The 27,987-nt window shown below is 47.9% G+C and overlaps 1 protein-coding gene across 2 annotated transcripts in view; it reads left to right on the top strand.

Moving 5' to 3' along the window:
• The window catches only part of EXD3 (exonuclease 3'-5' domain containing 3), a 2,419,489-nt gene that overhangs the window by 970,499 nt on the left and 1,421,003 nt on the right, over positions 1-27,987 (top strand). For both annotated transcript variants that reach the window (XM_086921181.1, XM_086921182.1), the window contains one exon: positions 11,710-11,810. In XM_086921181.1, coding sequence (XP_086777307.1) covers positions 11,710-11,810 — 101 coding nt within the window. The remainder of the gene's footprint in view (positions 1-11,709; positions 11,811-27,987) is intronic.

Here is a 27,987-nt window from a genome sequence, read left to right as displayed (position 1 = left end):
AAGGCTTGCCCCCTTTCTCTACCACTCTGCAAACACCATTACTACTTTAAACACATAGAAATTCACTGAAAAACAAAGGTTACAGGGACATTATATTTTTTTAAATTTCTTTTTATTGATATAAAAAATAAATCAGCACTCCTACACGAAGCATACTCACAGGTTACATTAAGGAGGAGTTCATTCAAAGACATTTTGATAAATCATAAAAGCAATCCGAATTCAGCCCTAAGGCACTGTTATTACATCTCATGGTGTGGACAGGTCATCCAGGTCGACGCTACGGGGCGGACTACAGATCTCCCCATGGTACGTGTTCCATGCCCCTCAAATCAACAACCATTTCTTCGGGCACCCCCTCACAACAGACCGTCTTTTCCCGCGACATGCACCAGTCCATGTCTTTTTTCCACTACGATAATGTTGGAGGGGACGTGGCTCCCCACTGTTGAGCAATATTCCTTTTCGCCAACATCAGACCCAGCGTCACCCAGGTCTTGCCCATTCTTCCCAAGTCTGTGGGTTCCTACACATTTAACAGGCATCTCTTTGCCTCAAGCTGGATATCAAGACTCAGTACTTCAGTCAGCACCGTATGAATTTGGCTCCAGTATCTCTGAATACAGTCACACTCCCAAATTATATGCATGAACGTTCCTTTGGAGCCACACTGTCGTCTGCATTCACTCCCCTCAGTTTGCCCCATTCCGACCAGACAGGGCCCAGTGACTTACGCTCTGTGAAGGATTTTAAGCTGAACTAGTCACAACCTGGCCAATACGGCCACTTCCCGTGGAGAAGATAACGCTTCTTGCCACTCCTCATCATCTAGCTCGAGGCCATCACTTTCCCAAAGTCAATGGAGGGGTTCTGCTACGTTATTAAGGAGTTTTTTGTATATGAGGGATATAGTTTTGTCAGGTAGGTACCCATCCAGCAGTCTATCTTCGAGAGGAGTATAGTCCGGGAGAGTGGAGCGTGTGGGTATGTTTTTCTGTAGTGCATGACGGATCTGGAGGTAACGGAAATATTCCGAGTTGGCTGGTTCATACTTTTGCTGCAAGTAGTCAAAAGACACCACTGCCCTCCAAACCCACATATCTCCAAAAGTCGAGATCCCAATAAGGTCCCATTTGTCAAATCCCTTTGACTTCCAGAGATCACCTAGTATTAGACTGTAGCGTGTTTGAAGATAAGGTCGTATTAATGGTGGGGCTAGTTTACGTGGTGCTGTCCATGAGGAGGTTTGCTTTTTAAAGACCCCAGACGTTGAGCTATTCGGGATCCTGAGCAGATTACTGTACTTCCAGTGCTTCAATAGACTGATTTGTTGAAAGGATCACTCCCTTGGGTGAGACTATTTACTCGGACAGAGATCTGAATGAAAACCTAAACCCCTTACAGGCCCTCTTGTTGTCATTTGCTGCTGCTCATCTCACTCTGTCGATTCCTAGGACACGTTCCCACGAAGTGCACTACGACTGTAGTGAGCATGCAAGGAATGAGGTTGGAAGGAATATATTTTGTTTCCTTCCTAACAAGTGAAATGTTTTGCTTATAAGACGTTTTGTTTCCTGTGATTCACAAATGCCCACTGCCCTCATGATGCACAAATAGAACACGCTTCTGCTTGCTGTTTTTATGTTTGGCTTTATGAATGTTGAGCATGCTGAAGCAAAGTGCAGTTCGGCATGTGATGCAAGAAGTCGAATTGCCCCCATTGTGACTGGTTGAGCTGCAAGCTTCAATAATGGAGGTATATGTTTGTTATATTCTCCACTGGTTGAAAATATTCCGTCTTTACAGAAATTGACTGCGTGAACCAGTATATTTCCTGACTGTAACAACGTTCAGGGAATTACTTAAGGACACTTACTTTGCCCAGATGGGGGTCAGCGGTCACTAAAAAAGCATAGAAATAAAACAAAAACATGTAAAATTGTCATATAGGGGCTGTCCATGCATATAGCTGCCAAATGGCCATGTTGTGTTACCCTTCAACCAATTCTGTCTTTCTAGCCACATAGGAGTGTGTGCAGACAAGCTGGAACTAAGGATGGTCATTGTTCGAAGTCTGGCTATACTCGTGGAGGCACGCACGCCAGGATTGAACAGTCAGTCGAGATCGTAAGGGTACTGCTGCTCCGGTGAAGGCGCATGTCAGTCGAGATCGTAAGGGTACTGCTGCTCCGGTGAAGGCGCATGTGCAGAGGTCGGACACTACGCCAGAGTTTTCCACAGCCACGAAAAGTTCGCTGTCCTCCAGAGCCAGAGCCGGCGTTCAAGTCTGAGCCTGAGACCTCTGGTAGGCGGCGCACCCTGTAGAAACGCCAGCCGGAACGGCGGGAGCGGCCCGAGAGAGGCGGGAGCGAGGTGTCCAGGGGGTCGTGGGAGCAATCCCGGAGCAATCCCGGAGCAATCTCGGAGGGACTGCGAAAACGACCCGACCTGACCAGACGGAAGCGGGACCCATCCTGTGGGTCGCCCCGTGAGCCCCCCCCCCCCGATACCTGAATTACCTGAAAAAACTGAAAACCTGACTAACGTCCCCGTAGAGACTGCCCGCATTCAGTCAGCCTCTGGTGGAGGAGCCGCTAACTGTGCCTTGGGACAAGTGAGCAGGAGCCAGCAGGGCCAGCAAGGTAAGAGGCGGCGGCCGGAGGGGGAGTCGAAAGCAAGCGCGGCAGACGTTCGAGGCAGCCGCAAAGTAAGAGCCGGGGGTGGACACAGAGAGGCTGGTCGACTAGGTCCTCCCAGCCTGAGTGCCTCCCCGTGTGCTCCGCTTGCTACCTTGCTCACCTCACTCGCAGTCTGCAGCCATTTTCTGCCATTTGCCATCTGCCATCCTCCACCACCCTACCATTCCTGTCACAAGTGGCAAAACCAAAACACTACAACTCATTACAAACTTTTTACAAAGCAAATAGAGTTAACACAAAAGCCAAATAGTTAACAGTGATAAATGCTACAAAGAAGGTGAATATTTATTATCAACGCTGCCTGCATACCACGTCACCTCACTATTGACCAAAAGTCAATCTGCACCGCCCACCTTGAATCAGTATGAGGTCGGGGAAGCCGCGGGGCACGGACGCCATAGCTGTGATATCACAGGGGAAGACAAAGAAGGTTAAGGGGAGCCCCCCACGTATGACCAACGAGGTGGTAGAAGAAGAGGAGGAGGAAGTCGAAGGGACAGCCGTGGGTAGGGGTAAGATTCCCACAAAGTCAACCCAGGAAGACCAAGGCTTTAGTACAACAGCCCCTGCTACTGTTTCCACAGACCTCGCAAACTCTGCAAAAACCCCCCAAGGCATGTCGCACCAATCTGACAATCCTGGTCCATTAAGCTTGGATGAGGGAGCCAATAAGATCACTCATACAACAATGGCCTGCTCCTGAGCAGCTCAAAGGCTAAAAAAGGAAGAATTTACTCTTGTGGTAGAGGGAGTATCTACCTTCTATCCACAGTACTACACACCGTTACAATTTTCAGTCTGGCAATGTTGCCAAGACGTGTGTTTGTATATCGGTACCACCACAGAGCTACATATATGTCCTCCCTTCCATACGTGAAAAAAGGGGGAGGGGAGGTTGACAGTGCCTCACGGAAGCAACACCAAGGAGAGGATTGTATCAGACTGGTACTCGCCTGATTCCTCACTTCTCATCATCGGCTACTGTCAACCTTAAAGAAATGGGAGAAAAACAAACATAAAGAAAGTGCAATAAGATCAACCAGGACAGCACAACCAGCAGCCCTGCAATGAAGAATGAGGGAAAACATTCGAGAGACGTAACACCACTCTCGGTACATAGTGAACATGCCCTGCATTTAAAAGCAATTCAGAAAAGGGGGTGGTGATGAACAGAGTATCTGAATTAAGCAGAACACTCCTACCCAGTCAACAGATCAGGGCTTGATCCATCACCGTTTTTTAGCTCACTGCACCATCCCAGCTCAGACCCTGGCTACATGCAAATTAGTCTGTCCCTGGCCCAGTGCATCATGGGAACAGGGCAGACCAAACTACCAAGCCAATTCTTTTATTGGAAAGGAAACAAGCTTCCGGGGAGCGGTTTCTGGCATTAAAGCCGTCTTCGGCCCGGCTTGCTTGAATCCTGATGGTGCAGTGAGCAAGGGACTCATGTCTGAGCATACCCTTCCACGCTTATGGTGGACAAAACGATTCAGAAAAGGGAAGCTTGTTTCCTTTCCAGTAAAAGAATTGGCTTGGTAGTTTGGTCTGCCCTGTTCCCATGATGCACTGGGCCAGGGACAGACTAATTTGCATGTAGCCAGGGTCTGAGCTGGGATGGTGCAGTGAGCTAAAAAACGGTGATGGATCAAGCCCTGATCTGTTGACTGGGTAGGAGTGTTCTGCTTAATTCAGATACTCTGTTCATCACCACCCCCTTTTCTGAATTGCTTTTAAATGCAGGGCATGTTCACTATGTACCGAGAGTGGTGTTACGTCTCTCGAATGTTTTCCCTCATTCTTCATTGCAGGGCTGCTGGTTGTGCTGTCCTGGTTGATCTTATTGCACTTTCTTTATGTTTGTTTTGCTTAATTCAGATACTCTGTCCATCACCACCCCCTTTTCTGAACCGCATTTAAAAGCAAGCAAAAGGGCATTGATAACAGACTTCCTCAAAGTTTGCCAAAGACTTTCCACTGGGAGCGGGAGTGGGAATACATCGCCACCACACGACTCCGGTCCCAAATGCAACAGTACACAATATATCGCTTATATGGAGGGAGCAAACAAGGAAGCCCTACGATCCGCATCACCACCATACCGGCCAAGGTGTTACAGTGAATCCTGCAAAGTCCATACCATAAAGTCAAGAAGGAACTCCGGGTGCAAGGGGCCTGGCCCCCTCTGGTCAAATGTTTTAAAGACCCAACAAATAGCTAAAGACTCAGAGCAAGCTAAGGGGGAACCACCCTCCCAGCCTCTACAAACTACCCATTCACTACCGGCGCGCGCCCTAGTACACTGGGCCCCGGACGCAACTGACGACTCGGGTTTTCTAGAGCAGAGTCTGCAGAGTGCACATCTAATTCAGAATATGTCCCCTACAACAATTGAGGAATCCCTTCTGCAGCCTCAGGCGCAATCCTGTGATGAAAAACAGTGCCCAAAACCACAGGCAAACTCTCACAGTCCAACGTCTAGTCAGCTTATGCCGGGTTTGGAAAAAAAGTGCCGCTCTGCCCCAACCGGACGAGACACTGATGACACCGATGCCATCAAAGATTGCTTGACACCGAAGCTACAGGAACTAAATCTAATAGCAACTGAATCTGCAATACTCAAACGAAGCACGCAAGAGTTATCAACTCAAAACAATCAAGATCCTGGGAAGGAAGAGAGTAGCGATAAAAGGCCAGGGAGCGACCAACCGCGTGAGCATCTAATTCATTCAGACCCCTTTGCATATCCTGCTATATCACCTATTCCCATTCACAGTCATTCTCAGGGGGAATCGCCAGAGAACAGTCAAATGGTTTCCATTTGGCCGCAATTATTAAAGACAATGGAAACCATAGGAGCGGCCATGTCCTATCACGCGGACAAGTTGGATACTCAAGTCGATTTGCTCCACCTCTTAGCGTTTCACGTCCAGGGAATTGAAGCAAACCTACAAGACTTAAACACCATGATTACCAAGGTCCAATTAAATAAGGATCATACTTTCTATACTTGTCACTGCTCCAATATAATAGACAAACTGGCCACATTACCCAGCCTGATGACCCAGATACTGGGGGCTGTCAAGGACTCGCCAAAAGACTCTCCCACGGAAATAACCACAACAGCAAGTGAATCAACCGGCAATCAGCATTCTATAGAGGGCCCCGGCAGGGTGACAAGGCAGACCAATGCCAGTAGGGGCGAAGAGAGCCTGGAATTTCTAGACCATCTACACTCTCCCCCAGCAAAGGAAAACGGGTCGCCAGCAAGAACAGACGAGCATAACCCGATTAACCGCATAGAGGTGGCAGAGTTAATTCAGGGGCCAATTCCCAACCTCGCGCCAATCGCCAATCAGATCAAACAGGCTCCAACGCTTACAAAGAGAGAACGAAAGCGACTAAGGAAAGCCAGAAATGCGAAAGCACACAACCGATGGGTTCCACAAACCTCCTCAGAAAAATCCACCAACAATCCTGAGATTAAGGAAGCCAAACAGCACCCCGAGAGCGTTCTACTCCAAACTAGAACAACGTCAGAGCAAGGGTCTACGCCGACGGTCCACCCACCGACCAAGGCACCCTTAACTTCAGAAGTAGTAAAATGTGAAACGACGACAAAGCAGAACGCATTAAAAGTGTTCAGCATCTTCAAACCCGCGGGACAAAAACCAGATCGTAAAGTACCACTTCAAGAGCCAGGAAAAAACATAAACATTAACCAAAGGAAGGGTTTAAGCGACAATAACTCACCTAGTCAAGCCCCAGACATTAAAAGTCAAGTTCACTTAGATAATGTCGCAAAGATCAAGGGAATTAATTTTCGAGATATACAGGGCGGAGAATCTCGCGTATCATTAGCCCCAGTCCCTAACGGACAAGATTTTGCCAACAGCGCACTGACGGCAAACTCACATACACTAGAGCCAGAGGCGGACCAGGCAGGAACGGCCCATCATTTTATTGAAGAGATTAGACGACCAAAAATCCAAAAACGGCCCACGACAAGTTATAAAATCGAGTTTAACCCACAATACAGTTCAAGAGGGTCTTATGACATCCTGAACAGAGGGGCCATTTTAAGACTTCTAGAAGAACTACCAGGTCTGCGACACTTAAAATCGAGCGACCTCGAATCAATAGAGTTTAAACCAAACCCTCTTCAAGCAGGCTCCGACTCGACGATCACAACGTGAACCAACCATATCACCACAGATCTAATCCTGTCTCATAGGGAGGCTTTCACCGCATGGGGCATTGAACTAAAAATAGTTGAGCCTGCGCGATATCCCAGCCCTCTGCGGAAACAAAACCCTAAAATATGCCTTCTAAAAAATGCCAAAGGGCCAGATTTAAGAAGCAGTACCGAAGTGGAAGTGCAGCGATTAAGGCAAATTACAATCACTTTCGCTCATCAAGAGGCAGACATGCCCAAAAGGCCCCAACACACTATTCGGGCACAATCACATAGGAACGTAGTTTGAACTGACAGCAGCCCAACGACGGGTAAAAAGCAAGGCTGCATGATTTGCTCATGGAACATGAATGGTTTAAATGCGAAGCTGGAGGAGGACAACTTTATTGAGTTTATAACCCAATTCAAAATACTATTGTTTCAAGAAACATGGCGGACCAAAAACTCCCCTCTAGTGGGATACAAAGAATTCTTCGTTCCAGCTCAGAAGGATGGACGCTCCGGCAGGGCCAAAGGGGGCCTATACATTTTCACATCAACAGATTTCACCTGGTCACCAACTTGCATCGACTTAGACTCCACATGGATGCAATGTATTAAAGTGGAAATTTCCCCTAACCTGGGTCTCCTGATCGTGAATATCTATATGCACCCCGGTGGAAAACATAAAGGGACAAGGATAAAACAACTAGTCTCTACAATCAAGTCACTGAAATCAATCTACCCAAGTGAAAATATGATTATAACGGGAGATTTTAATCTGAACCTAATTTGTGAACAGGAGGGACCCCTCCCCATTAATATCGAACCACGGCAGGGCAATCAATGCAGACAAAGTGCATTGGGCAGGAAATGTGCTTCAGAACTGGAAGCTCTTCATCTGTACACCTTAAATGGGAGAGGCCATTTGGACAGACCAGCCCCTCTAACGAGAGTCTCCAAGAACTCAGGCTCCACCTTAGATTATACCCTGGCTGACCCCGACTTATTCCATCAAATTAGTGACTTCCAGATTCAGTAACGCGGAGAAAGCAATCATTTCCCACAGACCCTCATCCTGACCACCCAACCCACAAAGTCGGAGAAGGCCGTGCCTTTGTCCTTGAATACAAAAATCTTTAACCTAAAACGGCTAAACTGGAAAGAAGGAAACCTCTCTATCCTAATGGAGTCATGCCACGCATTGTTCCAAACAGCTGAAACATCAAGAGACATAGTTAAAACTTGGGAAAACTTCGTAACGGAGATCAATAAGAAACACCAATCCAACAAGAGAGGACCCAAACCCACAAGAAAAAGAGGCGGGGAATGGTACACACCGAAACTGCGCCAACTAAAAAGGCAAATAAACGCATTCCTTAGGGCCAAACGTAAAAAAGTCCCTCAGTTATCACAAACCACGCTGAACAAAATCGAATCTCTAAAAAAAGAACTTAAGAGAGATCAATCTGGCCAAGCGATTGCATAGGGAAAAACTAGCATGCTCCATACTCCATGCAAGTAAATTGAATAACTCAAAACATTTTTGGACAAAAATAAACTTTATGCTAAACGGCAAACATCGCCAGTTTAACTCAGATATGACGGACCAGCTCTGGAGCAGTCACATCGACTTATTATACAATTCCACGCACAATTCACCCATGGACAATAACAACGAGCGTCCAGAGGAGCTTCCCCGTTCCAGCCTGAGCACAAAGCCAGCTGCAAAAATCAGTGGGAATTCATTGACATCAAAGAATACAGGAGACATGGAATTGTTCTCTTTAAAGCAGGTCTCGAACACCATAAAATCATTGAGAACAGATGGAGCACCTGGACCAAACGGGCTTCCCAACGCCTTATTCAGGAAAGATCCAACATTTTGGGCCAGCCAACTTACACCCTTATTTGGTTACAGTCTAAAAACCGGGAATATTCCCGAATCATGGAGAGGCAGCATTCTTCATCCAATCCACAAATCCGGATCCCGCTCAGACCCTAACAATTACAGGCTAATAGCCTTAATAGATGTGGAGGCCAAGGTCTATGCCTCCAACCTGTTGGTAGAACTGGAATCTTGGGTGAGCAGTACAGGGATAATTCCCCGGACACAAACAGGCTTTCGTCCAGGACTGGGCACCTTGACCAACTAATCCGCGTTAACCCTCCTTGTTAACAAAGCAATTCACAACTCCACCCCGCTGTACACTTGTTTCTTGGACCTAAAAGCGGCTTTTGACAAAGTGCCCAGATCCATTCTTTGGGCCAAAGTAAAAGCCTGGGGCGTGCCGCCAAAGTTGTTGGGAGCAATCATCGAGCTTTATTCAGACACTTGGGTCCAAGTGAAAAATGGAGATGGTCGACGCCTGACAAGGAAATTCCACACAACCAATGGTTTAAAACAAGGCTGTGTACTGGCCCCCAGCCTCTTTAATATCTACACCGCGGATCTAGAAAGCGACTTACGTACCATTCAGGGTGATCCACCAAAATTGGCCAACTCACCTATAATATGTCTTCAATATGCAGACGACTATGTGCTCCTGTCAAAACCCCCATCGGTTTACAACGCTTGATCTCCAAACTGTCGCAGTACCTCTCGAACGCACAATTGACTATAAATCTAAAAAAAAAAACCATTCTATGCTTCTGCGGCTCTAGAAAGAAAAAACTAAATTTCGTCTGGAAGATTCTCTAACCCAGGTAGACCAATATAAATACCTAGGAATCTTATTGGACCACCGACAAAAGTTTAAACAGCACCTGGAACAGGGGAAATCCAAAGCTAAGCAGCTTCAATTTGCTTTTAAAACGGTTCAAAAGCAACTAAACGGACATTCCACCGGCCACATTCTTAAGATTGCAGCCGCTAAATTTCTGCCATCACTAACATACGGCTCAGAATTACTGGCAACCCGGGACTCCGCAGTGTTAAACCTCGCCCAATCCAGGCTGTTTAAAAACCTTTTCTTAATTCCGCACCACATCTCTCAAGCTCAAATTCGCTTGGAGTTCGGTCTTACCAACCAGCTCCCGGCAAGACAAGGAGCACTCGCCAAATATTATTGGCGCATGAGGGACGCAGCAGACGAATCCCTGGCCCACCTTTGCTGGTCAGAAGTTGAAAAGCAAGCCGGTCTACCAGACTCAACATATAAGATCTTGAGGCAAGCTCTTGAGGCACTAAAACTGGAAGAATCCTGGCTTTTGCCCATGACTTACTCCGCTTTCAAGCTGATAACCAAGAAAGCAGTCAAACAAGCATCATTACTCATGGATAAAGCAGCAGTGGCTGATAAAAACCATGCCTGGATCGTTTTGCCATCATATACCAACTTAAAACCTCAGGAATACTTGAAAGAATGCTTCAGGGACCATTATAAAAGGAAATTAAGCCTTTTAAGGCTGGGCTGCTTCTCGTCCAAAGAGCTTACTCCTAAATGGCTACGGTCGTGGGCAACTCCCGACTGCCGCCTCTGTGGCAACGGTGCAGAATCTTTGCTGCACCTTATATGCATATGCCCGGCACTTCAGAATCTTAGAAAAACGCTTCTTCGACCACTTCCAAGAGAAGCCCAGGTGAGAACTTGCAGGGCGGCGGTGATAAGATGCCTAAGTGGATCTTGGATAGAACTCTCATGCAAAACCATAACATTTTTGAACCTCGCCGCCATAGAGCTGGGTAACAGGGCGGCAACCAAAGAGGTCTCTGGACAATAGGCCAGGCCTCGGCCGGCTACGGACTCTTCTCTCTCTTCCCCTCCTTTCCAAACGGATGTCTTTCTGCACCACGAGTTAAAAATAACGTGCCCCCTGTTTGAACTACCGTTATTTTCCCACACTTTTTATTTCTCTCCTTTTACCATGAGTTAAAAATGTTGTGTACCCAGATCGAATTCACCCCATTTCTTTTATTTTTTTTCCTTTAGATCTTTTTCCCCGTAAAATGTGCATATTTTATGATATCAGTTTTTAACTCCATTTAAAGTTGATTTTGTGTTGTTTTTTATGATGTATACGCTGTTTGCATGGTGGTAAGCCCACCCTTTTATGATTTTTTTAAATCAAATAAAGTATCATTATCATTTCTAGCCACATAGCTTTTTTCTCTGGGAATTGAAATTTGCTTTTGAAATATAATAGCATAAAATCTAAATATTAAAATGCTGGTGTACAAAACTCCCTGGTCAAGTCGAAAGTGCTGTTCATGACACAGGGCACATTAATGGGCTCTATGCTTGCCATCAACCCCCATGTTACCTGGAACACTGTTGCCATTGTTATGCTTTTTCTTTGCAAATATTTAAAAGGGGCGTAAATTAATTATGTTTCACAGATAACCTGACTGCACTTCCTAGAACACCTCAGGTGAGTGCCCTGGACTGTAAACATGCCATCTTGTCCATGGAGAGAACTAGGTGGAAACCACAACGTGTGCCTCCATAATGCACTCAGCAGACTGAACTGGAGAGCTCAACTCACACCTCATGAGAGACAGCACTCAGTTCTCCTGGAGGTAAATCCTCCCATTGCTTCTTGACATACATCACTGGAACTCATCGCATTGTTCTCAACTGGTGCAGTGTCACTCTGTGCTTCCCTGCTGCAAATCATTCTGTGCTCTGACAATGCACATCATAACGTCCACTCTACCATGTATGAGCTGTTCGGAGAACATTGGTACCCGTCTGTTTACACATTTTGAAATGGGTTTCTGTTGTAGGTTAGTCTGTGTGCAACTGTATGTTGTGTTCCTCTTTGAGCATGCATTATAAAAAAAAGTCAAATCTGTTAGCTTTTTTGATTAGTGTATTATGGTCCTTTTTTGTGCAGGCAGTACCGCGACATACCTCACATACGGCAAGACATGTTTAACCAGAAATCATTGAGCAAGTTAGTCTTCCGACTACTGGATCAGTACCACCTGGAACCAGGTATGTCAGATTTTTGTTTTTCACTGAGATAGCGTCACTGAAAGAACAAGCATTGGAAATGCAATAGGGCTCGCATTAGGAAAGTTTGAGCTATTGGTGTTATAAATGAATTATTTTTATTTGTGTTTTTTTTAAAATAGCTAAATTAATAGCTTTATCATTTACAATGCCAATAGTTATAACTTTCGCAAATGTGACACCTATAGCATTTGCAATGCAACATGTTTTGTATTTACGTGACTTAGATGTATTGATATTACAAATAACAATGGCTTTTAATTTTTTTAAATAATTAATACGTCATTATTTATTTAATTTGTAATGGCAATAGCTTAAACTTTTGTAAATAACATTTGTGAAGATTATGTTCAGTGTTTTTTATTGTGACGAAAATCCAAGAACAGAAGTGAAATATTAACATCTTTTTGTGATTTGTAATAAAGCGTGAAAGCTTGAAAAATTGAAAGAACATATTTGAACCAGTGATGCTGTGGTTGCGCTGAGTGGTGTGTGCATCGGTGTAGCTGTTTGGTGGGTGCATTGGTGGAGCTTAGTTGGAGCATCGTTGGAGCTGTATGGTGGGTGCCACGGCGGAGCTGTGTGGTGGGTGCCACGGCGGAGCTGTGTGGTGGGTGCATTGGTGGAGCTGTGTGGTGGGTGCATTGGTGGAGCTTAGTTGGAGCATAGGCAGAGCTGTGTGGTGGGTGCCTCGGCGGAGCTGTGTGGTGGGTGCCTCGGCGGAGCTGTGTGGTGGGTGCCTCGGCGGAGCTGTGTGGTGGGTGCCTCGGCGGAGCTGTGTGGTGGGTGCCTCGGCGGAGCTGTGTGGTGGGTGCATCGGCGGAGCTGTGTGGTGGGTGCATCGGTGGAGCTGTGTCGGTGGAGCTGTGTGGTGGCTGCATCACTGGAGCTGTGTGATGGGTGCATCACTGGAGCTGTGTAGGTGGAGCTGTGTGGTGGGTGTATCGGTGGAGCTGTGTGGTGGGTGCATCAGTGGAGCTGTGTGGTGGGTGCATCGGTGGAGCTGTGTAGGTGGAGCTGTGTGGTGGGTGCATCGGTGGAGCTGTGTCGGTGGAGCTGTGTGGTGGGTGTATCGGTGGAGTTGGGTGGAGGGTGCATCGGTGGAGCTGTGTAGGTGGAGCTGTGTGGTGGGTGCATCGGTGGAGCTGTGTAGGTGGAGCTGTGTGGTGGGTGCATCGGTGGAGCTGTGTGGTGGGTGCATCGGTGGAGCTGTGTGGTGGGTGCATCGGTGGAGCTGTGTGGTGGGTGCATCGGTGGAGCTGTGTGGTGGGTGCATCAGTGGAGCTGTGTAGTTGGAGCTGTATGGTGGGTGCATCGGTGGAGCTGTGTGGTGGGTGCATCGGTGGAGCTGTGTAGGTGGAGCTGTGTGGAGGGTGCATCGGTGGAGCTGTGTGGTGGGTGCATCGGTGGAGCTGTGTGGTGGGTGCATCGGTGGAGCTGTGTGGTGGGTGCATCGGTGGAGCTGTGTGGTGGGTGCATCGGTGGAGCTGTGTGGTGGGTGCATCGGTGGAGCTGTGTGGTGGGGCATCTGTGGAGCTGTGTGGTGGGGGCATGTGTGGTAGGGGCATGTGTGGTGGGTGCATCGGTGGAGGTGTGTTGTGGGTGCATCGGTGGAGGTGTGTGGTGGGTGCATCGGTGGAGGTGTGTGGTGGGTGCATCGGTGGAGGTGTGTGGTGGGTGCATCGGTGGAGCTGTGTGGTGGGTGCATCTGTGGAGCTGTGTGGTGGGTGCAGCTGTGGAGCTGTGTGGTGGGTGCATCTGTGGAGCTGTGTAGTGGGTGCCTCGGTAGACCTGTGTGGTGGGTGCCTCGGTGGAGCTGTGTGGAGGGTGCCTCGGTGGAGCTGTGTGGTGGTTGCACCAGTGGAGCTGTGTGGTGGTTGGATTGGTGGAGCTGTGTGGTGGTTGCATCGGTGGAGCTGTGTGGTGGTTGCATCGGTGGAGCTGTGTGGTGGTTGCATCAGTGGAGCTGTGTAGGTAGATCTGTGTGGTGGGTGCATCGGTGGAGCTGTGTCAGTGGAGCTGTGTGGTGGGTGCATCGGTGGAGCTTGGTGGTGGGTGCATCGGTGGAGCTGTGTGGTGGGTGCATCGGTGGAGCTGTGTCGGTGGAGCTGTGTGGTGGGTGCGTCGGTGGAGCTGTGTCGTGGGTGCATCGGTGGAGTTGGGTGTTGGGTGCATCGCTGCAGCTGTGTAGGTGGAGCTGTGTGGTGGGTGCATCGGTGGAGCTGTGTGGTGGGTGCATCAGTAGAGCTGTGTGGTGGGTGCATCGGTGGAGCTGTGTCGGTGGAGCTGTGTGGTGGGTGCATCGGTGGAGCTGTGTCGGTGGAGCTGTGTGGTGGTTGCATCGGTGGAGCTGTGTCGGTGGAGCTGTGTGGTGGGTGCATCAGTGGAGCTGTGTGGTGGGTGCATCGGTGGAGCTGTGTAGGTGGAGCTGTGTGGTGGGTGCGTCGGTGGAGCTGTGTCGGTGGAGCTGTGTGGTGGGTGCATCAGTGGAGTTGGGTGGTGGGTGCATCAGTGGAGCTGTGTGGTGGATGCATTGGTTGAGCTGTGTGGTGGGTGCATCGGTGGAGCTGTGTGGTGGGTGCATCGGTGGAGCTGTGTGGTGGGTGCATCGGTGGAGCTGTGTCGGTGGAGCTGTGTGGTAGCTGCATCGCTGGAGCTGTGTGATGGGTGCATCGCTGCAGCTGTGTAGGTGGAGCTGTGTGGTGGGTGCATCGGTGGTGCTGTGTGGTGGGTGCATCGGTGGAGCTGTGTGGTGGGTGCATCGGTGGAGCTGTGTCGGTGGAGCTGTGTGGTGGGTGCATCGGTGGAGCTGTGTCGGTGGAGCTGTGTGGTGGCTGCATCACTGGAGCTGTGTGATGGGTGCATCACTGGAGCTGTGTAGGTGGAGCTGTGTGGTGGGTGTATCGGTGGAGCTGTGTGGTGGGTGCATCAGTGGAGCTGTGTGGTGGGTGCATCGGTGGAGCTGTGTAGGTGGAGCTGTGTGGTGGGTGCATCGGTGGAGCTGTGTCGGTGGAGCTGTGTGGTGGGTGTATCGGTGGAGTTGGGTGGAGGGTGCATCGGTGGAGCTGTGTAGGTGGAGCTGTGTGGTGGGTGCATCGCTGGAGCTGTGTAGGTGGAGCTGTGTGGTGGGTGCATCGGTGGAGCTGTGTGGTGGGTGCATCGGTGGAGCTGTGTGGTGGGTGCATCAGTGGAGCTGTGTAGTTGGAGCTGTATGGTGGGTGCATCGGTGGAGCTGTGTGGTGGGTGCATCGGTGGAGCTGTGTAGGTGGAGCTGTGTGGAGGGTGCATCGGTGGAGCTGTGTGGTGGGTGCATCGGTGGAGCTGTGTGGTGGGTGCATCGGTGGAGCTGTGTGGTGGGTGCATCGGTGGAGCTGTGTGGTGGGTGCATCGGTGGAGCTGTGTGGTGGGTGCATCGGTGGAGCTGTGTGGTGGGGCATCTGTGGAGCTGTGTGGTGGGGGCATGTGTGGTAGGGGCATGTGTGGTGGGTGCATCGGTGGAGGTGTGTTGTGGGTGCATCGGTGGAGGTGTGTGGTGGGTGCATCGGTGGAGGTGTGTGGTGGGTGCATCGGTGGAGGTGTGTGGTGGGTGCATCGGTGGAGCTGTGTGGTGGGTGCATCTGTGGAGCTGTGTGGTGGGTGCAGCTGTGGAGCTGTGTGGTGGGTGCATCTGTGGAGCTGTGTAGTGGGTGCCTCGGTAGACCTGTGTGGTGGGTGCCTCGGTGGAGCTGTGTGGAGGGTGCCTCGGTGGAGCTGTGTGGAGGGTGCCTCGGTGGAGCTGTGTGGTGGTTGCACCAGTGGAGCTGTGTGGTGGTTGGATTGGTGGAGCTGTGTGGTGGTTGCATCGGTGGAGCTGTGTGGTGGTTGCATCGGTGGAGCTGTGTGGTGGTTGCATCAGTGGAGCTGTGTAGGTAGATCTGTGTGGTGGGTGCATCGGTGGAGCTGTGTCAGTGGAGCTGTGTGGTGGGTGCATCGGTGGAGCTTGGTGGTGGGTGCATCGGTGGAGCTGTGTGGTGGGTGCATCGGTGGAGCTGTGTCGGTGGAGCTGTGTGGTGGGTGCGTCGGTGGAGCTGTGTCGTGGGTGCATCGGTGGAGTTGGGTGTTGGGTGCATCGCTGCAGCTGTGTAGGTGGAGCTGTGTGGTGGGTGCATCGGTGGAGCTGTGTGGTGGGTGCATCAGTAGAGCTGTGTGGTGGGTGCATCGGTGGAGCTGTGTCGGTGGAGCTGTGTGGTGGGTGCATCGGTGGAGCTGTGTCGGTGGAGCTGTGTGGTGGTTGCATCGGTGGAGCTGTGTCGGTGGAGCTGTGTGGTGGGTGCATCAGTGGAGCTGTGTGGTGGGTGCATCGGTGGAGCTGTGTAGGTGGAGCTGTGTGGTGGGTGCGTCGGTGGAGCTGTGTCGGTGGAGCTGTGTGGTGGGTGCATCGGTGGAGTTGGGTGGTGGGTGCATCAGTGGAGCTGTGTGGTGGATGCATTGGTTGAGCTGTGTGGTGGGTGCATCGGTGGAGCTGTGTGGTGGGTGCATCGGTGGAGCTGTGTGGTGGGTGCATCGGTGGAGCTGTGTCGGTGGAGCTGTGTGGTAGCTGCATCGCTGGAGCTGTGTGATGGGTGCATCGCTGCAGCTGTGTAGGTGGAGCTGTGTGGTGGGTGCATCGGTGGAGCTGTGTGGTGGGTGCATCGGTGGAGCTGTGTGGTGGGTGCATCGGTGGAGCTGTGTGGTGGAGCTGTGTGGTGGGTGCATCGGTGGAGCTGTGTCGGTGGAGCTGTGTGGTGGGTGCATCAGTGGAGCTGTGTGGTGGGTGCATCGGTGGAGCTGTGTAGGTGGAGCTGTGTGGTGGGTGCGTCGGTGGAGCTGTGTCGGTGGAGCTGTGTGGTGGGTGCATCGGTGGAGTTGGGTGGTGGGTGCATCAGTGGAGCTGTGTGGTGGGTGCATCGGCGGAGCTGTGTGGTGGGTGCCTCGGCGGAGCTGTGTGGTGGGTGCCTCGCCGGACCTGTGTGGTGGGTGCCTAGGCGGAGCTGTGTGGTGGGTGCCTCGGCGGAGCTGTGTGGTGGGTGTATCGGTGGAGCTGTGTGGTGGGTGTATCGGTGGAGCTGTATGGTGGGTGCAACGGTGGAGCTGTATGGTGGGTGCAACGGTGGAACTGTGTCAGTGGAGCTGTGTGGTGGCTGCATCACTGGAGCTGTGTGATGGGTGCATCGCTGCAGCTGTGTAGGTGGAGCTGTGTGGTGGGTGCATCGGTGGAGCTGTGTGGTGGGTGCATCGGTGGAGCTGTGTGGTGGGTGCATCGGTGGAACTGTGTGGTGGGTGCATCGGTGGAGCTTTGTCGGTGGAGCTGTGTGGTGGGTGCATCGGTGGAGCTGTGTCGGTGGAGCTGTGTGGTGGGTGCATCAGTGGAGCTGTATAGGTGGAGCTGTGTGGTGGGTGCATCGGTGGAGCTGTGTGGCGGGTGCATCGGTGGAGCTGTGTGGTGGGTGCATCGGTGGAGCTGTGTGGAGCTGTGTGGTGGGTGCATCGGTGGAGCTGTGTGGTGGGTGCATCAGTGGAGCTGTGTGGTGGGTGCATCAGTGGAGCTGTGTGGTTGGGGCATGTGTAGTGGGGGCATGTGTGGTGGGTGCATCAGTGGAGGTGTGTGGTGGGTGCATCGGTGGAGGTGTTTGGGGGGTGCATCGGTGGAGCTGTGTGGGGGGTGCATCGGTGGAGCTGTGAGGTGGGTGCATCGTTGGAGCTGTGAGGTGGGTGCATCGTTGGAGCTGTGTGGTGGGTGCATCGCTGGAGCTGTGTGGTGGGTGCATCTGTGGAGCTGTGTGGTGGGTGCCTCGGTGGAGCTGTGTGGTGGGTGCCTCGGTGGAGCTGTGTGGTGGGTGCCTCGGTGGAGCTGTGTGGTGGGTGCCTCGGTAGAGCTGTGTGGTGGTTGCATCGGTGGAGCTGTGTGGCGGTTGCATCAGTGGAGCTGTGTGGTGGTTGCATCGGTGGAGCTGTGTGGTGGTTGCATCGGTGGAGCTGTGTGGTGGTTGCACCGGTGGAGCTGTGTGGTGGTTGCATCGGTGGAGCTGTGTGGTGGGTGCATCGGTGGAGCTGTGTGGTGGGTGCATCGGTGGAGCTGTGTGGTGGGTGCATCGGTGGAGCTGTGTAGGTGGAGTTGGGTGGTTGGTGCATCGGTGGAGCTGTGTCGGTGCAGCTGTGTGGTGGGTGCCTCGGTGGAGCTGTGTGGTGGGTGCCTCGGCGGAGCTGTGTAGGTGAAGCTGTGTGGTGGGAGCCTTAACGGAAATTACAACTCTCAAAACAAAAAAAATCTATCCTTTAACGATGCTGGATTAATTATGACAAGTGCTTGCTACTGTTCCAACAGATACATGCAGAAAAATATGTAGGACGTTATTCTGGAAGGAAAACTAAATCACAGAAAATAAAAGCTAGCTACTACACTACACAGTGCACTCAGTACTTAAACCAAAACTCCGAAAAGCCCTCTTAAGAAGCATGGAATTCGTGGTCCTAAGTTATTGAGGCACATTTTTGGGGGAGATGTGTTCCCAAAAGACGGCACACTGATTCACTCAAAAAATGGTTTTACTGACAGAGCGGCATTTATCTTTACAGAAAAGGATACAGCATGCATTCCATGTTTCTTTTCAAGCAGAGCATAAACAGTTGTTGCAGCAAGGGGCGGGAAGATTAGGAGACGAAACTGAAAATACGGCCGGCAGGCAGTGAATAATTAGGAGGTGACAAATGACCTGGGACGGCTGCCTTTGATGTGGTAATGCGGGAAAACTAAATCACAGAAAAGAAAAGCTAGCTACTACACTACACAGTGCACTCAGTACTTAAACCAAAACTCCGAAAAGCCCTCTTAAGAAGCATGGAATTCGTGGTCCTAAGTTATCGAGGCACATTTTTGGGGGAGATGTGTTCCCAAAAGACGGCACACTGATTCACTCAAAAAATGGTTTTACTGACAGAGCGGCATTTATCTTTACAGAAAAGGACACAGCATGCATTCCATGTTTCTTTTCAAGCAGAGCATAAACAGTTGTTGCAGCAAGGGGCGGGAAGATTAGGAGACGAAACTGAAAATACGGCCGGCAGGCAGTGAATAATTAGGAGGTGACAAATGACCTGGGACGGCTGCCTTTGATGTGGTAATGCGAGGCAGGCAGGCAGATGGCTGGTGGCATTGTGCACGCGCTTTTTAGGGCTTGCGCTTGCGCAATGACCTAAAAAGCACATGCACTCAAAGGAATCGCCAGTGGAATCGCCAGTGGTGGTTAAACACTGGATAAGCCCCTATAGAGCTTCCAGCTGTGCGCATGCGCACAGCAGGCGAGCCCTAAAAAAAGGACATTGAATAACTCAACTCTCTGCTTCCTTTTAAGACCACACCACACTCACTGGAGTTCTGGAGAATTCGATTTTAAAGTGTTGTAGTAGTAGTAAGTAGTGAGAGGAAAATGTAATTGCTTGGTGTACCATGAGTGCAAGTGGAGAGCGTAGAGTAGGAGGCTTCTGGGTCTTGTAGACTCGGATGTAAAAACGAACACAAATATTGCTTGGTGGTTATGCACCCAATTTAAACGTTAGTGCAAACAAATTAGAACACAAGGAAATAGAATTTCGCCCTTTTTAGGTCCGACAAACAGTACGTTTTAGCTAGCTTGCCAGCCTTAAATACATACATAGCAGGGGCTTTGAGTGAGTCCTCTCCATCTATTAGTCTGTTCAACTGTCATTTAAATGTTGCTGGATGACAGACATATCTGTACCATTAGTAAATGATTCCCAGGCACGTATCCATATTTTTGACACAGATGCTGAATATTAATCATCATCAGTGGTTATATTGATCTTTTCCTGCTTTGTCCTTACACTTCCCCACTTGTCTCACATTCCAGGCATGTCTATCTTGCATAACAACACAGTATGTATTCACTTTCACCACCCCTATCTGCTTACCAAAACGGAGACTACCAGTAGCTGGCAGGCACCTTCAGAGTAGCTTGGTTCTTTTTTTTATATAAGCAGAGGATCATATTTTCATTTTAAAGTCAAGGGCAGGCTGTGTTTATGTTACATTATAATCAGACTGCGGATAGAAAGGCCTGGTAATGAGCAGTGCTGAGTAAGATGTGTGACCCAGGGTTGAGCACAGAGGAGAAGAACTGAAGCACTGAGATATTTAACTCTTAAATAAAAGTCCATGTCAACTCAATAATGGAGCCGTAAACAAAATGATGTTCTAAAGTCTTTTACATGGGAGAAAATTTAAATGAAGAGTTAACTTATTGATTTAGTTAACTCTGCTTTTTAATTTTCTCCTATTTCAAAGTGTCCTAGTTCCAGACATTAGGACTCTTGCTCCCAATAGATACTGTGCCATATTTATAAATGAAAAATAGTTATTTTTTTAAATGTGCGAAATTCAAAGTAAAGAAAAATATTTCTATGAAACACCAAGTCTTAATGTTTTTCTCTACTTTGTTAAGCCAATTGCGTCTTAATATTTTATGAAGCATATTTCTTCACTTTAAATTCCTCCCATTTAAACAAATGGTTGTATTTTTCTGTTATAAACATGGCACTGTGTCTACAGGCCTCTGGGTGCAAGAGACCTGCTCTTTGTAAATGCAACACTTTGAAATTGGAGAACAATTTGGATGATGAGTTTTATGTAATCAATATGAACATAAAATTAACTCTTCAGTTTAATTTTCTCCCATTTCAAAGTGCTGCATTTACACACAGCTAGCATCTTGCTCTCAGTGGCTGGTAGACACGGTCTCATATTACTGAAAAATACAGCAATTTTATTCATGTGGATGAAATTTGAAGTGCAGAAAAGTGTTACATATTTTGCATTGTAAATTTCTTCCATTTAAAAAAAAAATGGTGGGATGTTTGTGCTATTCGTGTAGCAATGATCGATACACACAGGGGGTCTGATGGGAGAAAGAAATCCACCCAGTTGCACACTACTCCCTAGTCTTATTTAACGCTGACAAAGTAAATCTGGTCTCTCAGAAAAAAGGGGAAGGAGGGGTTGTTGGGGAAGGAGAAAATAATCTTTTACAAGGTCAACATGTTTCTGTCTAAAGAGGACCCTGTGTGGGGTTCAGAGGCATTTGTCAGGACCAAAGTATTATATTCACCCTGCACATAAAATAAAAACAGCTACTGGCGACACAAGGGTAAGCCAGGTGGTACAAGAGATGGCACACAGTATAAAGTTCAAAGGTTCAACTGTCGTTCCATAATGTAATTATTTAACTCCGTCTCAAGCCTAAAATGCCACTTGAACCACTGACACACATGTCAGTCCTGTCCTAGTGCTCCCATTCAAAGTATTTTGGTCAAACCACAGTATCTGGATCTATGAATATCAGACTTAAAGTCAATAAAGCTGGCGGTGGGGGTGTCTGATAGCACTGCATGAGTGGCTTGGCCTTCAGTAGCTCACAATAATTTTCACTGATCAGAAGTAACTCTCACTACAGAAAAGGCTGGAGACCACTGCTTTAGGCTCACAAGTTGCAGTTCTATAGGGAAAGGGGGAGAGAGTACACTCAAGCACCTACCAAAGGTCCAGGACCTGGGAACTATCTCTTGAGGGCTGCTTTAGCAGAATCCCAGGCAAGTACAGTGGCTACTGGTCAGCTGGGCACTTTGCAGGTGCAGGCTTCTTTAGCTTTTATGTCTCTGAAGCTAAGAGGAGACTAGCCAACTAGCAGTTGGAGCCCACTTACTGGCCCATGGCATGATGAGTGGGAGTAGGTCTAGCCCTAGGGGTCTCTCGCCACTAAGTCGACAGTATGAGCACCCCTTGCTCTTTCTAAAGTCCTGTCTTTGTTCAGCTGGTGCAACAGGTGCAGTCTTTGGCTGAGATCCAAAGGTTCAGTAGGTGCAGCCCTCTTTCTGGCCTATCTGAGCCCGGCAAGGTTCTGAGGCTGGAAACCAAGAATGCCATTTTTACGCTTATTTCAATTGTGTGGGTGGGAGCCAATGGGTCTATCAGTCCCATGGGGCAAGTCTACCCCCTCTTAAATAATTTCCTGTCGGGTTGGCACTCAATCAGTAGATTTGTAGTGCGCTACTTGTCATCCGTGAGGTGTCCAGGTGCTGCAATCACACAGTGTATCTCTCTGCCCAAATTCAAAATGTCTTCCCTGGGTCAGAGCTTTGGCCATCCCTGAAGCGTATTGATTATATTTAGCCACCCCTCCTGGAAAATTGGTTCTGCAATAGGTTCCCCCACTCTGTAGGAGATGCCAGCCTGTATAACAACACAATGGTGCAGGCAAGCTAAGGAGTGACTTACATTTGCCTCCTAGAGGCGGTAACCCCATTGAAGCTGGGCCATCTATGGGCACTTCCCCAGGGCTATTCTGTAAGTAGGGGGTCACACCACTCTTCAGCAGACCTTTTGTTCCCCTTCCTGGGAGCGCTTCACACCTCCAGGCAGGAGGGCAGCAGGCTATCTCAATTGACATCTGCTGTAGTCAGTCAGCAACTGCTACCAGAACTTTGGAGCAAGAAAGTGGTGACTTTTTAAAGCTACTTTAATATTAAAGGTTACTTTAAATTGAGTAGTGAGTTGGGTTTAAACCCTTCCCTGCTCATGACGAGCTCAGCTCTTCATGCAGTACACTGGTCATGTGGTTATGACGAGCTGAGCTCGTCATGAACAATGGGAATAAATCAGGGCCAGCACAGGAGGGGAATACCATCAGCAGTGATGGTGTTAATATGACAATTTGATACCTCCATTAGCCAATGAAACTACCAGCCTTGCTACAATGAAAACAACAATTTTGAGTTTTCACTGTCAGGAGATGTAAAACATGAAAGGAACATGTCCTTCTTAATACGTAGCACCCTACCTTATGGGGTGCTAAAGTCTTCTCTAGAGGCGACTTCTATATATTAAAAAGGGAGGTTTTGACTTGGCAGTGCTGGGTTGGCGGTTTTAATGCTGCCAGACTAGGCTGCAGCAGCAAACTTAGAGCCATGTTTCCACCTTGTCACTGTAGCGGTGGCACAATAAGTGCAGCAATCCACTAGTGACATTTAGCTTACTAGCACAGGGCACACGCCGTACCATATACTAGGGACTTTTAGGTAAGTTAAAAATGGCCAACGACGAAGGACATGGAGTGGCGTGACAATGCAACACCGACCCTTGCCGAATGTGTCACTACAGAGCGGTGTTCCCACGAAGGTCCCGGGTTTGGACACTTAAACATGAAACTCAGGATTGGAACAGAAACAAGGTTACCAATAGAGGAGTGCCAGAAGGGAAGTTATGTCACATGAAGAAAGAGGAAGTGCTTTTCCTTGTGGGATGTTTTGTATGGAGAAGAAGCATGGTGATCGGTGGATTGTTTTCGTGTTGGGAATCATGGGAGCTGTAGCCCTAGAACATTGATGTTTGATAATGTTGGGCTGCTAAGCTAAAAAAATGAAGCTGAAGTAAAAAATGGCAATCAGGGATTCAGCCAATTGTATATACAGTTTGAGGGGGTCAAAGCTCATGCAATGGGGCCAGATCAGCAGGGCCCACTCATAAAACTAGCAGCATCAGTCCAAAAATGTGGAAAGTGACCATGCAAAAAGAGGCACTTTCTTACACTTACCTTGCAAAAGTCCCTTTGAAAAAATCCAGTACAGCTTTGTTGTAAGCGTGACTCACAAACTTTACTTCTGGCCACTTAGCGTTGGAATCTGTTATGACTAAGGTATACCGGACTTCCCCTGTAAGATTATAGAATGGCCCTGAAACATTAAATTATATCTTCCACTCTACTGGGCTGAGGGGAGCACCTGCCGTTCATGAGTTCTTCTTACTAGCACAGTAAACAAGGTATTCCCATACTCCGCGATCAGTGACTTCATCTAGGTCTAACCATCATACGAATCTTCTCATCATTCTTTTCATGGAGGACATGCTATGATATCCCTCATGGGCTCTTCCCAAAATATTTCACAGTACACCTTCCAGCAGTACACACTACAAGTTATAAACAATAACTTCCACTTGGCTTTCAATTTCTTGGCCACTTGATGGAACACATTGCGTGCTTAATCAGCATTTCCGGCGTTAGGCCAATCTTGCCACCCATAATCCTTGATTTTATTCAGCTGCCTTTCTCCACAGTCCAATATTTCCACCTCACTTTTAGCAATTCCTGACAATTTTTCCATCACAATCTCTTTGACGGGTTCCACCACTTAACCCTCTACTACATTAATTTTTCCTGGAAAATAAACTATTTATAGGCTATGCTCTGACAACCTGGAACACAGTCATGTTATCTGCAGTGTTGCGTTCCACCCACTTTCTGGTGAAAGAATGTGGATCAACAGCTACAAATTTTCCATTAATTCAAATTGGCTGCCCCAGATATAATTTTCAGTAGTGCTCAGAAGCCCACACACAAGATCTCTGTACTTTTTCAATTGCCATATATTTAATCTCTAAACTATTCAGTATATGGAATGTAAATGGCGCATTTCATTCATCCTTTCCTGCTTTGTGAGTCAACACAGTCCCAAGCCCCGATATACTAGCGTCCACAGTGATTAAACATTTTTCCCTCCAAAGCAAAAAGGTTCCAAGGTTGCTGCAAATGTAAATATTTGTTGTTATCCTTTTGAATGCCTCTTGTTACTGAGGTAACTGGACATATTCTCCACCCTTCCTTACAACCTTCTTAAAGGTACAATCTTTTTGCCACACCTGTTCACAAATTTCGTGTTAGACTTGCATAGCAAGGCGAATAATACGTTTTTCTTGTTATCAGGATAGGGAGCTTTACAAATTGCATACACTTTAGCCCTATTCTACTCCCTGATAAATCATGTCCTAAATAGTCCACTTCTTTCCAGAAAAAAATTCAATGTTCTTGTTTAAGTGTCAAACTATTCTTTTGCAGTCTTTTAATACACATTCTATGCTTTTCTTCAATTCTTGAAAACTCTAGTGTGGTATTTTTCAAGCATTTGGCAAAATGACCAACATCCATAAGAAAATGATACATTGCTCGTTGGAAGATTAGTGCTGCAGATGTCCAGCCGAATTACATGCTCCTAAATTAAAATAACGCTTGCAGAGTTAAGAATACAGTAAGGGGCTTCAACCTTTGACATATTTATAAATGATAGGCAGATCAGGGTCCACAGTTGAACATGGACAAGTCCTTCTAATATCCATATTGATTCATTTGTACTTGGTAGTGGTGGATGGAGAAGGCTGTCTGACAACAGTGGTTTTCAGTAATCTTAATTCATTACTGTTGTAAATAAAGTAAGTCCATTCCATGTAGTTAATTTGTGTAGATTTATTTCAAGTCAAGATTTGATGTAGCGCCCCACCAGGAGCTGCCTCCCTGAGCTCAGCCATTCCTCCAACTGACTCTTTCACTCACAGATGGGTTTTAGAGATAGTCCAAAGAATCTTCTCCATCCCCCCGTCTGGACTCGCCTCCACACCTATGCCACCCAGATATAACCGGCTGATGGAAGATCATCTCTCCTTACACTGTCTGGACGTGTTGGCTGTCTTGTACAAAGGAGCTATCGAGAGGGTGCCAACATCAGAAGTAGGTCATGCTTGCTAGCTCCAGGAAAATCTGGTGCCCAAGAAGAATGGAGATTAAACAGTGACAGTTGAGGGTGTATGACCTCCCTAATAAAGTATATGATATCATCTTGGCAGCCAGGCGTCCCTCCACAGAAATGATTTATGCCTGCCAATGGGACAATTTTGTGGCTTGGTGGGCTACCATAGCCGTTGATCCTCTGTCTGCACCCATGTCTGAAGTTCTGTTGGTGTCCTATCCCTTGTCCAGCAAGGCCTCGCTTTCTGACATTTCAGCCTTTCTACATTTGCGGGACCAATTTTCCCTGTTCAAGTCAACTTTGTGGCCAGTTTCTTAAAAGGTTTACAACACATTTTCTCCTACGCTTTCCATTATGCTCCAATGGGATCCTAAAAACTCCTCACCTTTCTCCTGTCTCAGACTGCTGACCATAAATACTTTCTTCATTGTGGCAATAACATCTGCCCAGAGGGTTCGAGAGTTTCAGGCCCTTTCTGCTCATTCACTGTACAAAACCTTTTTCCCAGACAAACTGGTCCTTAGGACCCATGCCTCCATTTTAACAAATATTGGTACACCTTTTGACATCCTTTTTACTCACCCTACTTGCTTCGCCCCCCTCATCCTACCAGGGAAGAGGAAAGACTCCATCATTTGGACAAAAAAGGGCTATAATTTATCATTTGGAGAAAAAAGGGCTATAATTTAATATTGCATGTACCAAAGACTTACAGGTGTACGATCAATTCTTTGTTGGTTTTACAGGTGCAATGAAAGGCAAGGCAGTTCATGAGGAATTATCTCCAGGTGGATTGTCCTCTGTATTAAAATCCACTATGTGCCGGCTAAAAAGCAGCCCCCTGATGACATGAGAGCTCATTCCAGCAGAGCTAATTCTGCGACCATTGCATTAGCTGGGGGGTCCCAGTTTTAGACATCTGTCAGGCAGCTATGTGGGCATCGCTACACACATTTGCAAAACACTACTGCCTAGACAGTCAGGTCCGGTGGGATGGGTACTTTGCTTATTCAGTCCTCCCTGACTTCTTAGTGTAAAACGGTCCACCAGAAGACCTCTGGAGAAAGATTGCGTTGGTATCTATTCCAAGGTGAGGAATCTGCGGCTAGAAGTTTCTATCAACAAGTTACTTACCTTTGGTAACCCCTTATCTGGTGTAGACTTTATCTCGCCTTAGATTCCTCACCTCCCCCCATCCACCAAGTTCTGCAAACTTCAGGACCTCACTTTAGCACACTAGTCCTTCCTCCTCATTTGGGCTCTGTCCCTCTGGTGCGAAAAAAGTCAAGAACCGAAGGCAGCGCGCTGAGGTGGTGCCTATATAGACACTGTGCATTATACTGCCGGAGCCGAACAATGTCCACCTACCAGCGTGCAAGGGGATTGCTGAAAAATGTATGGGTCCAATCTGATGCCTGGGGAATATTCAAAGGTAAGGAATCTGCAGCTAGATGGTCCCTACCTGATAAGGCATGACCGAAGGCAAGTAATTTATTCATCTGGTCTCTTATCATTACATTTTTCATATTACCAAAGTAACATGCCATTGTTAATGATTTCCTTCCAGTTAAAAAGATACTCCTTCCTTTTGTGCTCTGTTATAAAATTAATACCTCTCTAAAGGAATACTTGCAGAAAGTTTGGAGTGATCATTAAAATTGCAAATGTCACCCTATTTCATCCAAATGCTTAGAAGCCTGTACTTGGGTGGCTCAATAAGCATTAGTACAATATGTGACATCATGTAGCCAATCACTAATTGGAAGAGGGTGCCTGCTTGATCTCATAGCAGCATGCCTTTAGGCCAATACAAGTGCCTTTGCAGTAAATTTCCTGACTGATACATTTATGTTCTTAACGTAGTCAAATAATTCTTATTGGGGGATCAGGCTCAATATTGATGTTTGTCATTTTACTGAGTTCAATGAATAGAGCCTTCCAGTAAGCTTGTATTCCATAACATTTTCTAAGATGTATATAAAGTCTGCCACATGTTCGCTTATCTGTGGCACTGTGAATCATGTCTAAGGCCATATTGATGTAGTCTGGCTGGGGTGTAGCAGAACTTTAGTTTTTCTCTTATGGGATTTCCATTATAGTCTTAAGCACTGAATAGTCTCGCCCACGTGCGAGGACCCCGGAGCACTTTTTCACAATATATCCTAAGTGTAGATCTTCAGGAGGTCCTGCAGAGTCACTTAAGAAAAATATTATGCAGCCTATAGGACTAGGCTACAGTGGCCTAATTCTTTATTTTGTACTTAAATAAGGGCTGAGGAAAATTATATTTAGGTATAATTTTATTATGTTTTAATATGACAGTATGAATCTCTTTCACAAACCATTTTTGATAGAGCATAAAGATGGAGTAAAGCAGGACAGAATAGCTCCATAGGCTGTAATTTACCTGCCTGTACCTTTAAGAACACAGGGACTTCTACTATCCCATCATGCTGAGCAGGTGGCAGTTTTCTCACTACTTTTTTCCTGCTCCTGCTGACAGGACCCTGAAGCATTGAACTCTACTAAATTTTGACTTTTCTGCCCAACTGAA

Source organism: Lissotriton vulgaris, chromosome 5 (genome assembly GCF_964263255.1).
Source record: "Lissotriton vulgaris chromosome 5, aLisVul1.2, whole genome shotgun sequence".
Lineage (NCBI taxonomy): Eukaryota > Metazoa > Chordata > Amphibia > Caudata > Salamandridae > Lissotriton > Lissotriton vulgaris.
The sequence above is the reverse complement of the archived record's forward strand: the minus strand, read 5'-3'. Positions and strand labels throughout refer to the sequence as shown.